General features: G+C 47.6%; 1 protein-coding gene across 3 annotated transcripts in view; it reads left to right on the forward strand.

The window, feature by feature from the left end:
• ZDHHC14 (zDHHC palmitoyltransferase 14) overlaps positions 1-13829 on the forward strand; it is a 248302-nt gene that overhangs the window by 205424 nt on the left and 29049 nt on the right. For all 3 annotated transcript variants that reach the window (XM_074333749.1, XM_019749318.2, XM_019749308.2), the window contains exons 6-7: positions 11906-12008; positions 13117-13226. In XM_074333749.1, coding sequence (XP_074189850.1) covers positions 11906-12008; positions 13117-13226 — 213 coding nt within the window. The remainder of the gene's footprint in view (positions 1-11905; positions 12009-13116; positions 13227-13829) is intronic.

Genomic DNA, 13829 nt, shown 5'->3' on the forward strand with positions numbered 1-13829 from the left:
GCATACATTTCAGTGGACGGATGGACGCCAATGACAGGGATTCCTGTGAGAGGGGCAGGGAGGAACACCTCCTCACTGGTGACAAAGGCTGACCTGAAGTCCGGGGGCTTCAGCTACTCTGTTGCCTGGGGCCTGCAGGCTACCTGCTGCTCCACTTGGCTCTCCTTGGGCACCTTTGGGCACAGCTCCCCCCGCTGCAGCAGAGCTGCGTGGGGTTGGGCTTGTTGCTGCCTGGTCTTCTCTGTATCCACAACAGACCTCCCAACTTGGGGGTCTTATCCTCTCACAGCCCTGGGAGGAGTCGAAGGAAAGACCAGGTAGCAAGTCCTAGACTGGAATAATCACTTGTAATTCCTGCTCTGTCATAATTACGAGGTCTAGGTCATTTCTTTTAACCCTTTCGTGTCTCAATTTTTTGACCCGTGGTAGTCAAACCACTCTGTACTTGACAATGCTATGCCGACAAAATCAACTATTGGGAATGTATGGGAGAACACTCGACGGCAACGCATTGCTTCTGTGCCTGTCACGAGTGGTTTCAGGGAGGCTTCTTTTTGTGACAATATATGCGATGGGTAGCCTCTGCCAGAACCTTCTTTTAGAGCACATATGTCTGCTCATTCTCATGGTTTGGCTGTGCTTGTAATCTGTATAATCAAGAGCATTGTGTTCCCCCATCAGGGGAATAGACAGATGTTACTGATAGAAAGAAAGAGTGGCAATGTATTCGAAATGGTATGTTGACTGCTGGAGAAACTATTCCCATGGAAAAGGGAGGAGAGAAATGCTCTTGTTTGGTCCAGAGCAAATTTTAGCTTATTTTCCTTCTGAATATTTCTCAGGTGGAGGTAAAGAGTTTTCCCTACGGCCCAGTTTGAAAATGCCTAAAAATCTCAGCCACTGCCTTTCCAAACAGTGTTGCCATATCTAGCTGCTGCCCCTCCATCAACAGCCTGATACTTTCCCTGTTGAGGGTGTTACCCAGGCATTGTCCTCCATGTTCAGGGGGTTGGTGGCCACAGTTGTGGTGGCCACAACCTGCTCTGAGAGCGTGACAAGCCCCGTACAGCATCCAGACACAGCTGGGCTGTAGGATATCCGGGCCCTCCAGGTAAGGGCCTCTCTCAGCCCCACTCCGGTGCGTGTCGGCTGTATTAGCTTCCTGTTGCTGCTGTAATGAAGAACCACAAATTTAGAGGCTTAAAACACCATAAATTGGTTATCACATAGTTCTGTAGGTCAAAGTCCAGTAGGCTCGCGTGGTTTCTGCTCCAGGTCCCACAAAGCTGATGTCGAGGTGTTAGTTTGGGGAGAATCCTCTCCCAGGCTCGCTCAGGTGGTTTGCTGAATTTATGGGTTAGAAGACGAGGTCCCTGCTTCCCTGATACATCCCTGACTCATGAGTCCTTTCCTCTTCAAAGCCAGCACCAGTGGATCAAGTCCCACTCACACTCTGCATCAATTCTGCCCCTTCTTCCACCATCTCTCTGACCTCACAGAACCTCCCTGCTTTTACAGATGGGCAGGAGAATCTCCCTGTCTCAATATGTATAAAATGTTGACAGAACGCCCCATGGGGCCCTTGTTGAACTAGCCGGCCCCTCACAGTGTACAGGGATTATTGTCATCATAACTTTGCTCCTACCCATTTGAGTCCCACTTGGTTTTGTGACACCTCCTGAAATGCACTGTCATGCTGGGCTCCTGCCTGGAAAAAGACAACCTAAAACTGAAGCCAGAATATCCCAGGGCAGCTGCCTCAGCCAAGAGGAAAGACTCTGATCAAACCACCTCATTTCTCTCCCAAAGAAAAGCTAAAGCCAAGAGCGAGGTTCAGGTGGGATCTGACAGCAAAGCTGCCTGTCTGTCCCCAGTAGGGAAGAGATGAGCAGGGAGGTGACATGAGCAGTGCGGGCAGTGCTCTCAGCCCTAAGCGTCTGGATTCTTTTTAGAAATAGAACAGGATGTCAGGAACATCAGACATACCCATACTGTAAAGTGAGGTGCTGGGTCTTTTCATCACAAAGCACATTCATAGTTTATGTGTGCTACTAACACCCCTTTCCCGCTTTTGGAAAAATACGATGTTCTGGTCCGTGGTGATACGTATGTGATAAGTAGGGCTAGACCCCATTGGGACAGCTGGTCAATGTATCTGGCTGTCTGTGTGGCTTGGGAGCTGGATGGGGATGGTGGGGTGGAAGCTTCTGGAGCGGCAGCTCTCAGCTCACTGAGAAAGTGTGCTCACCACTGGGGCAGCTCAGAAATGGCGTAGCCCAGGGAAGCAGTGAGACCACAGCGGGTGCTCGAAAGGAGGATACATCCTACTTGTCAGTTTGGTATGAGATTCTAGCACCAGATAAATGTTAAATTCAATAGCTCTAAGCTCCGTTCCACTGCGGAGTCCTGAGAGCTTGGGAGTCTCTTTTAAGGTAGTTGATTTATGGTGGATGAGACTGATCTGTGACATTTTACTCGTAGAAGCTGTCCCCTGATTAATGGCATTGTTGCCTCCATCTCGTGCTCTCCAGACCTGCAGTCTGTGTGGAGCAAGAATCTACAAGGCACGGCACTGACCTGTTAAAACAAGGGAGGTTTTCTGGCTGAATTGCCTGAGCACTGGACTAGAGCCTAGTGTAACTTTTGCAAGTGTTCTCTGCAGAGTGTTCTCAGGCAAGGAAATAACTTACGTTTAAAATTGTTCAGTGGCCTTCAATCGGATACTCTGACCATGATATAAAAATGCTTTGATGAGGAAGGAGGACACAGGCAAAGGTTTCTCACCATGGACGTACTATACAAAATGTCCCACTGAAAACAATGTCTTCAATGAAGTGAGATTAGAAATAAAAATGGCTAATGAACAACCGACCAAGGCCACTCACCAGAAATACTGACAGGAATGATGAAAACATCGATCAACTAAAAGCTCCTCATCAGACCCACGTGAAACAGCAAGACTTTAACAGAAAGGAATCAACCAGCTCATTCAATAAGCAGACCAGGACTGGGTGGGGTCTGGTTCCAGAGTGTGGCCAAGTCAGGGCGGAGGGACGGAGAGCAGAAAGGGGGGAGGGGCGGCGGGAGGGGACATTTTAAGTGGCTGTGGGTAGAACGCCTGGCTCCTTTTCACTAGCAGCCTCTTCGCAGGCTGCACCCTCAGCCCTGTCTGTGGTGAGAAAAGGGGGAAGAAGCTCGCTGGCCTCCTTCTTCTTCCTCCTCCTCCTCCACCTCCCCTAGTCTGCTCCCCGACCTGAAGCCATTGCTTCCCTTTCATCTCTGCATCGGAGAAGCAGTGAGGACAATGGGACGGCTGCCTGGTGCTATGAACTTTGAAGAACCTCCTGGCCTTCCCTAGGGAGAGGGACAAAAGGAGAGTCTTCTCCAAACAGGATGTCACTGGTCCTCAGTCCACACAGCCAGACAGGTCCCAACAGAGGAGACCCACTGTGCATCTGTTTCCTTCAAACTTTTTTTACCAAATGCCCACCGCGTGCAAAACCTGCTGGGGTTACAAAGTCAAAACCAAACCAAAAACAAAAACGATCCGTCCGGAGTTTGAAGCACATTCCATCAAAAGGGGACAGAGCAGCGATGCGGGCAGCATGATTCATTTTTCTCAATGAACATCTGTTGATGCCAAGATCGGGGCTATGACTCTGATTCCTTAAAAGCAGAATACGTCTTAAGTGTCATAAAAAGAAGTTGTAGAATGCACTGGAAGTGGGGAGTGAGGTCCAGAAGGAAGATGTACACCCTGCAAGGAAATCAGGAAAGGCATAGACAGGTGGCATTTGCACAGGGTTTGGAAAGATGGGTGGGGTTCTAACAGGAGAATGGAGAGGAGAGGTCCCTGGCAGGGCCAAGGGCCTGAGCCAGGCCCCAGGTGGGTGTGCTGGGTTTGTAGGGAAGAGCAGGCCTTTTCTAAGGCTCGAGCCAGACTTGTGTTCTTTCAGTCACTGGGCAGGGTTGGCAGGGTGTGGCACTGCGGACTAGCGGTGCTGGCAATCAACGCTGGGGTCTGCCCTAATGGTATAAGCACACAGATGCTCTTACCAACCAGCTCACCTGGTGGGCAAAGCCGGAAGGCGCTATGGTAGCTAAGCCCTGGTGAAGCGGGGGCGGGGAGGGCAGCAGTGATTGCTCCCAGGAGGGGGGTGGGGGGTCATGACAGCGCCAAACACCAGTGAGGAGCAGCCCCCTTCCCCCGGCCACTGGGGAACCAGCTCAGATTTGGGGCAGGTGAATGGCAGCAGAGCTGGGTTTTGTTGCTGTTTTGTTTTTGAGGATATTCATCTTGCAGCAGGGAACAACTGGAGTGAAATAGTGACGAGACGTTTGCAGAGGACAGGCCCGGAAATCGAAATCCAAGGCAAGCTCAGCTGGGAGCTGGGCAGTCGGGTCAGCACCACCGGGAGTGGGAAGCAGGAGGAAGGGGTCCGAGCGAGTCTGAGGGTTCAGCCCAGGGCGCAGGCGCAGGTTTGCGGAGAAATGAACTCTGGTTGAGATACATTTACCCACAGAACCTAAGAGATCACACACGGGAACCCCCACAGCAGCCTAGAGTAACTTTAGGGTCCTCTGGCGTTACGTGCATGAGATGTGGAAGGAAGGGGAAAATCAGGTACCCGACAGTGAGCACGTTACAGCCGCATGGGAAACGTTACCAGTGACACAGCGTCAGGGAAGCCACGTGGCCACGCCTCGCGCTCTCGGACCTCTCAGGTGTGGGAGGTGGCGCCCTGACGACCAGGTGCGCGGGGCCAACAGCCGCTTTTCCGCGTCATTTGAGGAGGAGCCTGGAGAGGGGATCCCTGCCCATCAACTGCCATTTCAATGGACCAGCGTTAATGTCCAATTAAAAGGATTACAGTCATTTTCAATCATGACTTATTGTTCAGCGCTCCCGAAACAAAGAGTTTTCAGTGGTTGGGAAATCACATGGTAATTAATTCTACATTTGTGGAGGCTTTGGACAGAAAGCCTTTTTATCCCCAATTTGCGGTCATTTCGAGGCACACTCTGGAAGACACGGATGGCCGTCATTGTGTTTTGATGGAATGTGCTAGAAGGCTTGGAGTTGGCCCGAGTGCCCACGTAAAGGAAAGACACCATAGGCCCAATGGAAAATTCAGGAAGGCAGCACAGGCCTTCGCTAACACTAGGCTTTCAGGGCCCATCCAAAATGAGATCTGTTCATCGTTGCAAGGACCCCAGGAAATAGGTAGGAGAGGGGTCCTTCGGTCTGGACCTGCACTGAGAGGTTAGTGCCCCCAGTTTACACTCTGCAGTGTTGCCAGAACGGGAGCCCGGTTCTCCTAACTAACCGCCAGGGAACAGACTCCTTCCCACTGTCCCCACCCAGTCAGATGGAGGGAGTTTCGTGGAGAATAAGCATCACATTCTGCGTCATAAGATCACAAAGTGGGGAGGAGTGGTGTGGTTTTTAGAATTGCCCAAGCAATGAAAGATCATATTCTCACTGTAAAAAGTTTCAAACAGTCAGAAAGGTAAGAGCAAGAAGGAGGCCTTTGCTCTTGTCTCGTCCTCTATGGCCCTGCAGGCATCCTTGCCAGTTTTTATGGGTCCTTCCTGATCGTCTTCTATGAGCTGGAAGACATGTGCGCCTTCACGCACACAGACCGGTGTACAGCTGGGGCAACTGCTTGTACCTCAAAGGGATCAGACTCTCTGCATTGTTCTACCGTTTGACTTTTACATGTTTCCTGGAGACATTTCCATGTCAACATAGAGATCTACCTCGTACTTTTTTCAACTGCTTTATAGAATTCCGGAACACAGATGAACCACAGTGTACTTTTCTATTGATGGATATTTAGATGTCTTAATTCTTTCACTGCTCAAAAAATGCAGTAGTGAATTTTCTTATATGTATTTCTTGGTGCACATGGGTTGGTATTTCTCTAGGATTTACAACTAGATGTGGAATCGATGAGTTGAAAATTAAGCGTATTTTAAATGTTGACTGATATGCCAAATTGTCCCCTAAAGAGATTGTACCAATGGATTTTCCCATTTCCTCACACCTTCACCCACACTGTGTGTTACCAGTTCTGTGATGTTTTGCCAATTTGATGAGCTGAAAAAAATTCATTGTTTTAATTTTCATTCTCTGGATAATCTGTTTGTATGTATTTTGATCTTTGTTTGCCTTTTTTTTCTTACCACAATGTGTCAATCCATACCCTTTGTCCATTCTTTTAACTGGGTTATTTGTTCTTTTTCTATTAACATATTCCTTATGTATTTTCAGTAATAATCTTTTAAATATCTTTTGCCAATATTTTTCTCCCAATCTGTTAACTTTACTTTTTTTGTACAAAAATGTTTCATTTATTAATGAAATCAATCTATAAACCATATACTACGTGGCTCCAGGGCTTTGTGCCTTGTATCCTCACTCCAAAATTTTACAAATCATTCCTTTATTCTCCTTTATGACCTTTATATTTTGTTTCTTAAGTTTGGCACAGTAATTTGTCTGCGATATAATTTTGTGTGTGTGGTGTGAGCTGAAGTCCTAATTTTATTTTTCCCAAATCTTTAGCAAAGGGTCCCCATACGGCTTATTATTCTGTTCTAGCAGTTCACAAACGTGTTGGTCTCAGGACCCCTTTACAGTCTTACAAACAAGACCTTTTGTTTATGTAGATTATATCTATTTCTATATATTGTGTTTGAAATTAAAACTGAGAAAATTTTAAAACACAAGAATCCACAAGCATCCATTAGCATGAGAATGAGGACATCTTGCATCGCGCAGCCTCCGGGAGCAGCCTCCGAGTGACAGACTGAGAGTGAAACTGGTAAATAATGTTGGGATGTTTACGGGAAACTAGTTTTGACCTGGAGGATCCCTGAACGGATCTTGGGGACCCCAAGGGTCCCCGGGCCACCCCTTGAGAACCGGTCATCTACTGTCCCACCACTAAATTGAAATGCCTTCTTCATCCCGTATGTGCACGAGTCTGTTTGAGATTCTGTTCTGGTGCTGTTCTCACCTTACTTGTTGACCAGGAAGGCTTCTCTCGTCCCCATCCCCATGGTGTTCTTTGTCAAAATTTCTTACTTTTTCTTGCACACTTTCTCCTCCTGATTGATTTTGGAGTCAGTTTGCCTGATTCCGTTTTTTTAAAATTCCAGTTGCAATTTTGATTAGAATTATAGTGACTTCATAGATTGATTTGGGACGACAACACATCCTTATTGCCTGATATAAAAGCATCTAGGAGAAAAGGATTTGAGAGCCTGAAAGATGATGGTCAAGTGATCTCATCTGAAGGGTCTCAGGGACTTGCCATTTTCAAAGTGTCAGCCGTGTAGATCACCGGGAAGTCAAGGTCCCAGGCAGCGTGATGAGCCGGCACGCAGGTGACACGGGCACGAGCTGTATTTTCCTATCTCTAAGGATTACGGGGTCATCTAATTGATGAGGAAAATATGCTGACAGATTCTGAACCTAAATAAAAGTATTACATGCTGATATAGACATTCAACCTAGAGAACAAAGGGAACTGTCTCTGATTCTGACCTCACATGAAAGCTCTTCCCGTAAGTCAGCATCGCCTATTCCACTGTAACTTTTAGGGGGAGGGGAAAAAAAGGAAATTCCCAACAGCATCTGTTTCTTATGTTTAAATATCAGAACCCGAGGCAGACCCACCACAGAATAAGACGGATGAGGACTCGGGCACATGTCCGGTGCCCACGGAGCAATCCCTTAACACGATGTGGCACCCAGGGCCTCATAAGCCCAGTGCACAGACAGGAAAGGGCCCAAGGCAACACTTGCACTTCAGCATTCCCTGGCCCTTCTGGAATCCAGCGGAGTTTAGTTAATGAAATAGTTTGAAATACACAAACTTTCTACAATAAATTGTCATCTGGATTTGGCACTAGGCAAAAAAATCAGGTCTCCAGCCTGAATGCAGGAATGTGAAGAGATAGGCAGTGACATAGTAACAGAGACAAGTTCTTCACTCATTAGACAAAGTCTAAGGAGATGGGACTGATGTCACAGGCAGTCTCAGTCTTGCTGCCTGTCCTGTGACACTGCCATAGTTTGGGGCCTTGGGAAGGCTTCTTTCTCTCCTAGACGTCTGGAGACCAAGTTCTAGTTCTGTTCTGCCATGAACTGCTGTGTGAGTTCTTACAAGTGGCTTGACCACTCTGAGCCTCGGCCTCCTATCTGTAAAAAAAAAAGAGATTGGAATAAATCAGGGCATTTTGACTTGGGGGTCAATGTGTACCCATGGAGAGGTGTCAGGGGAGTTTATAAGCCTCCTGAAATTATAAGAAAAAATGTGTTTGTGTGCATTTTTCTGAAAAAACAATGGGAACCCAAAAAGGTTAAAAGCTTTGGTTCCATGATCTCTCACCGTTTACGACTCTCCAGACACTGAGGTGTCCTCACTATTCTGCCCAACACTGTGGCCATGTCATTCAAGGCCATCCCCCCTCACTTATTTCCCATGGGAGACCAGGCCCCTGTTCCATTAGGGTTGGGAGCTCATCCTCCCCCATGGAGAGCATGCACTCCTGGGAAGGCATAGAAGCCCAATGGAGGGGCATCTGTGCATCAGCCTTGTTCAGTCCTTTTGAATTCTGTCATCAGCTAGCGAGTGCCTTGGGCTGTGACATCTGGGGCTAGGGACTGTGAGGAATTTAAAGACATGCCCCGAGACACAAAAGGGCCTCGCTGTCTTACTGGGAGTTGGGGGAGACATACAGGCTGGCAGTTGCAGCTGCTATAATTTGGAACTCTGATGCAATAAACGTCCAAGTGCTTATTAAATTGGCTTCCAGTGGAGTTGGCATGTTTCCTTTTATTTCTCTTTTTTAAAAAATCAGTAAATGAGTTTTTATACATTTAAGAGAAATATATATTTCTTATTACGGCATTGGTGTTTTCACCATCTAGCTGGTGGGTCAGCGAGGAGATATGTTGTTCAGATATTTGTACTGCAGTCTGACAGTGAACTTGGAGGGGAAGGAACTCCTTCAGCTGCCACAGGTTCAGGAATCCCTGACAAGCTTCTCCTCCAGCAGAAGGGAGGGTCAGCCTAGAGCCACCTGTCCCTCAGCAAGAATTAAGAAAGGAACCAGCCTATGGCTTTTCTCTCATAGCTGTCGAGCTAGACTTCCAGGGTTCAAATCCTAGCTCTGCTATATCTTAAATTACTTAACTGCTTTCTGCCTCAGTTTCTCTGTAGGTGAATTGGGAACTGTGCTTCTCGCTGTATTGTTCTGAGGATTGCGTTAGTCCCCGTGAAGCCTTGGGAACAGTACCTGACACATAGCCCGTGATGCCAGCCACAGTTATGAATGATGCTGAGTATTCCCTAAGGTGAACTGGGAGAAGCCTCAGCTGTGGGGGAGAAGCGAGCGTGAGCGAGCCGCCGCAGTTTGCATCCTGCCTTGAATTCATGTCATTTTGATACAGCTGTGAGCTAACGGTGAAACTACATTCTGCTATTTATAAGCTGCTCCTAAGGCACACGAGATATTAATATAGAAGCTGCATTTTTATTGTTGCTGCTCTAAACCTTTACAATTCCACATCGACTGGCAGCAATGCCTCCTGGTGGGGGTAATGATTGCAAGTGGCATTGCAGAAGGAGCAGCAGCCAGAAAGTGGGGAGGAGGCACTTAAAATGCTGTCACTCACCTCCACTTTAATGCCAGTCTTTACATGGTTCACACATATGAATGGTCTGCATATTTTGACATCACCAGCTTTCTACCTGGAATGTAAGCTTTGGGCGATGCATAGTATTTCTGAGGTCAAAGTTCGGCTCTTGCCTTATTCAGTAAAGAAGTCCTTGCTTCCATTTTTTTATTCTCTGTTTTCTACTTCGTCTCATGCATCGCCTTCCCTTTGATCTTTCTGTCTCTTATCTTTTCCTCATCTCTACAAATTCCTTGCCAGTGTCGTCTCCACTGATGCATCCCGTTTTCCTGACTCACCTTCCCTCTGCTTCATGTCTGCTCTCACGCCAGTGTGGGGCAGGACTCCCACGTGGGCTGCCTCCCCAGTCTGTCCCCTCTGGGTGGAGGGATGACAGGAGGAGGAGGGAAAGCAGTTAAGCATGAGACCCTCTTTGCTACAAGGGCCACCATTTGTGCGTCCCCAGCTGCACACCGGGCCTCCCGCCATCCCCATTTGCCCACCCGAGTAATCCTGGGAGAAATGAAGGGGTTGCCCAGGCTGGTGGCAGCCCTGGGAGGGGTCTGCTTCTCTGCGTCTCTCTATTCTCCCGTTGTTCCTCCCTACTCATCCATATTTATCTGCTTTTCCAAACTACTGACTTGGTTTTCCTCTTCTCAGAGACGTGACTGCTCCTCCCTCCCATGTACCTCCTTCCTCCAGGAGGGTGGGCAGGGCCCTCTGGAAGACCCTGGCTGCTCTGGGCTGTTTCTCTCTCAGCTAGCTAGGAACATTCTTCTCCTGAGATGTCCTTTTAATTCCAGGGTGGTGCTTTCTTTAGAGCTTGCAGTTTCTAGAAGTTTAGACCTTAGAAAAGTAAAGCATTTTCTGCCTTTCCCAGAGCAGACCCAGTGGTTTTTCCTGTTGCTGAAAGTCCGTCGCCAGCCAGGAGCCTTTTCGCCTCTCCTGGTGTGTGCAGCCCCACGGGCCCAGACAATGGCGTCCATTGTGACGTGGAGAATTATGGCACTGCTCTGGATAATGTATTTATTTCCATGGTCTAAAGATGAATTGGATACAATCCTGCAAAAATCAATGGCGATATATTATAGCATGGTCTATGGCTTCCATCCTTGGAAGCATCGGGAAAGCATGAGTATTTACTTTCTCTCCCTATAATTTAGGGTAGAGGGATGCATGTATATATTTAAACTCCCAGACCTATGATGAATTTTTTTTCTGAGAAACATCTGTACCTTATGAACAAAGTTTTGTAAACCTTTGGGGGACAGAGAAATTCTCTAGTCTTTTCAAATTGCCACACTCTTGGTTGATTTGTCTCTTCTGTTGAAGAATGCCAAGCTTTTTCTCCTTTGGTTATAGCACACTTTGTGGAACTCTAACTGCCCCTCATTCAGTGTCTGCTGAGCAACCAGGTTTCCCTGTTACCTATCAAACAGCTGGAGACAGCCTTATATGTCAGGGTTGGCTGACGGTCAGGGAAAAGATCCCCTAAGTAATAATACCCCTCACCTCATGCCACTCTGAGGAATGCTCCCACTGGGTCAGAAGCCCACCCACAGGTAGGAGCAGACAGCCACCAAAGTATGGAAGGGCTGTCAAGAGAGAGGAAGCCATGAACATAAGCCCTGCCTGGGCTACAGCCATCGGCAGTCACCCCTGCACATGACTGTCAACTGTTGCTGGTGTGACAATTTGCAGCCTCAGATCGGGTTGGGAGAGAAATCTGTTGGGACTACAGCCCTCAGCATTCAGAAGCCAAAATTAGAGTCTGATTGAATTGATGTTCAGTAGTGAGTCCTTTTTCGGGAGCCTGGCCTCTGCCGACTCCAGCCAGTGAGTTTCCTGGGTTTGCTGCCACCGTCAGTGGCAACACAGTGAGTGACAAAAAAAGGCAAAGGTCAGGTGGGGAGGGCAGTCAGAGGAACTGTCACCCATGAAGAAGTAAGCAGGTCATGCTCAGGGAGCCCACCAGTCATTTACTGAGGGCAGATGCTATGCAAGTGGCAGGAGAATGGGGCGTGGGGCCTGCCGCAAAGGTCACCCTCTGGTTAGGGAGACCAGCCGATTGAGCCGGTGCCAGGCTAAATCGACAGACAAATGCAAGAGGGCTCGGTGTCGGCCTGTGCTTTCCTGTCCTAATCGCAAGTCCGCCGGCTCCTGGGGGACCCTAAGCTTTTCCCGTCCTCCCAGTTCACTTCCTTGACTCCACGTCACCGTGCTGGAGGCTGTGGTGTGCTTCTTCTCCGTCTGGTCTATTGTTGGGCTCTCGGGTTTCCACACGTACCTGATCAGCTCCAACCAGACAACAAATGAAGATGTAAGTTCCTGGTGGTATGGGGCCTGGGTGTGCTCTTTTATGTTCAGCAACCGAGGAGAAAGGGACAGAGAAGATTAGCGGCCATGCCTTCCACGCATCCCGTTTCAGATGTGAGCCCTTGGAAGCAAAGAACGTGCAGACATTTCATCTGTTCTCCAGTTTCTCTGTTGGAAAGCTCTAAATTGTCTTGCTTTCCAGCCACATCGGTTAGATACTAAGATCGTCCAAGTGACACCCCACTCTGAGCCCTGAGGAGGAGATTCTGTTCGCTTCCTTCCCAGTGGTTTTGTGAGCAACTTGTCACCCCTCCCCTGAAGAGAGGCCAGGGCAGGCTGGCATCTCAGTGGACACATAGGCCTGCCTTTCACAGTTACCATCTCTGTTCCTTTTTGGAGGCAATTACCCGGACCCAGGGTTCGACTTTTTGTCCAGGATTACGTGCCTCTACTTACTATGGATGGAGAGGAGGTATCAAAACAAGAAGCACAATGCTGGAAAATGTTTCTTCATAAGTCTGGTCCTCTTTGCGCTAAATATTTAGATTCTGAGCGAGTCTCCATTAGTGTATGAATTAAAGGTTTCAGAATCACTCAGCTTCCCTTTGAGACTTGAGAAAATCGGTGCTGATGAGATATGTGAGTTAAGAGCGTATTAATACACGTTTTTTGTATTTGGTAACTATGAACGTTAGCGTTTGAAAAATTTTTTTGGCGACACTGTGAGGCTGAATTCAGATGGGCTGTAAACTGGCAATTAGGGGAGTCATGTTAACCCTTGGGCTGCCATTCATTTAATTACCGTTTAGCACATTAAATGTGCATATGAAAAAAATTTCCACTGGTTTATGTGAGCTGACCTCTCAGTGCCATGTAGCACAAATAGATTATTGTCCCCAGAGAATGTTACTTTCTCCCCAGTCTGACCTGGGTTATTTCCAAGTTTTGAGGTAAGTGCCAGTTTTCCTTGACAGAAGTATCCCCATTTCTGTCCTGCTGAAGAAATGAGTAAAGATGATTTGCATTCATTGTGGACTTCTCAGGGTCCAATTTGCCTGAACTGTAGCATTGATATGAAGGATACTACATTACTGACTCTCCTTTTCTTTCAGATTAAAGGATCTTGGTCAAATAAAAGAGGTAAAGAAAATTACAACCCCTACAGCTACGGAAATATCTTTACCAATTGCTGTGTTGCCCTGTGTGGGCCCATCTCTCCAAGGTGAGACTTAGAAAGCGTCATGCTCTTTACCAGATCCCAGGAAAGCAGGCACCTTAGCTAAGTGAGCACAGGTGCGACCTGGCCATATAGCTGGTGGATTGGGTCACACTGACCAGAAGACCACCAGGTCTGAGCTTCACTTGGTGCCACGGGGACAAGGCCTTTAGTGAAATAGAGATCATAGATATCTCGCTGTTTGTTGTATTATGCTGGGCGCCTTTTTGGTTCTTCCACTGAATTTGTGTCACACTCAGGGAAAATCCCCAAAAGGTCAAATAGGAAAACTGAGGTATGTGACCTCATTAATTATTGAATGATGTTGAGTGTCAGTGGTAAGCAGGGAGCTGTGGTTAGCATAGTGAGGGAGATGTAGAAGCAATTAGAAAACCTGTGGAAATAAGGGCTAAGGGCAGAGTTATATAGAATGTAAATGCTGAGATAGTTTGGTGGGAGAGATCCGTGTGGCATGAAGTAGCTGAGATTGTGGTGATGATAATAAGACAACAATAATATTAATGGCAGTAGCTGACATTTATTGAACAGTAGTAGGCTCTGTTCTAAGTGCTTTATATGTGTTAACTTTTAGAACCTCACTCTGTACCT

This window comes from Rhinolophus sinicus, linkage group LG05, assembly GCF_036562045.2.
Source record: "Rhinolophus sinicus isolate RSC01 linkage group LG05, ASM3656204v1, whole genome shotgun sequence".
NCBI lineage: Eukaryota > Metazoa > Chordata > Mammalia > Chiroptera > Rhinolophidae > Rhinolophus > Rhinolophus sinicus.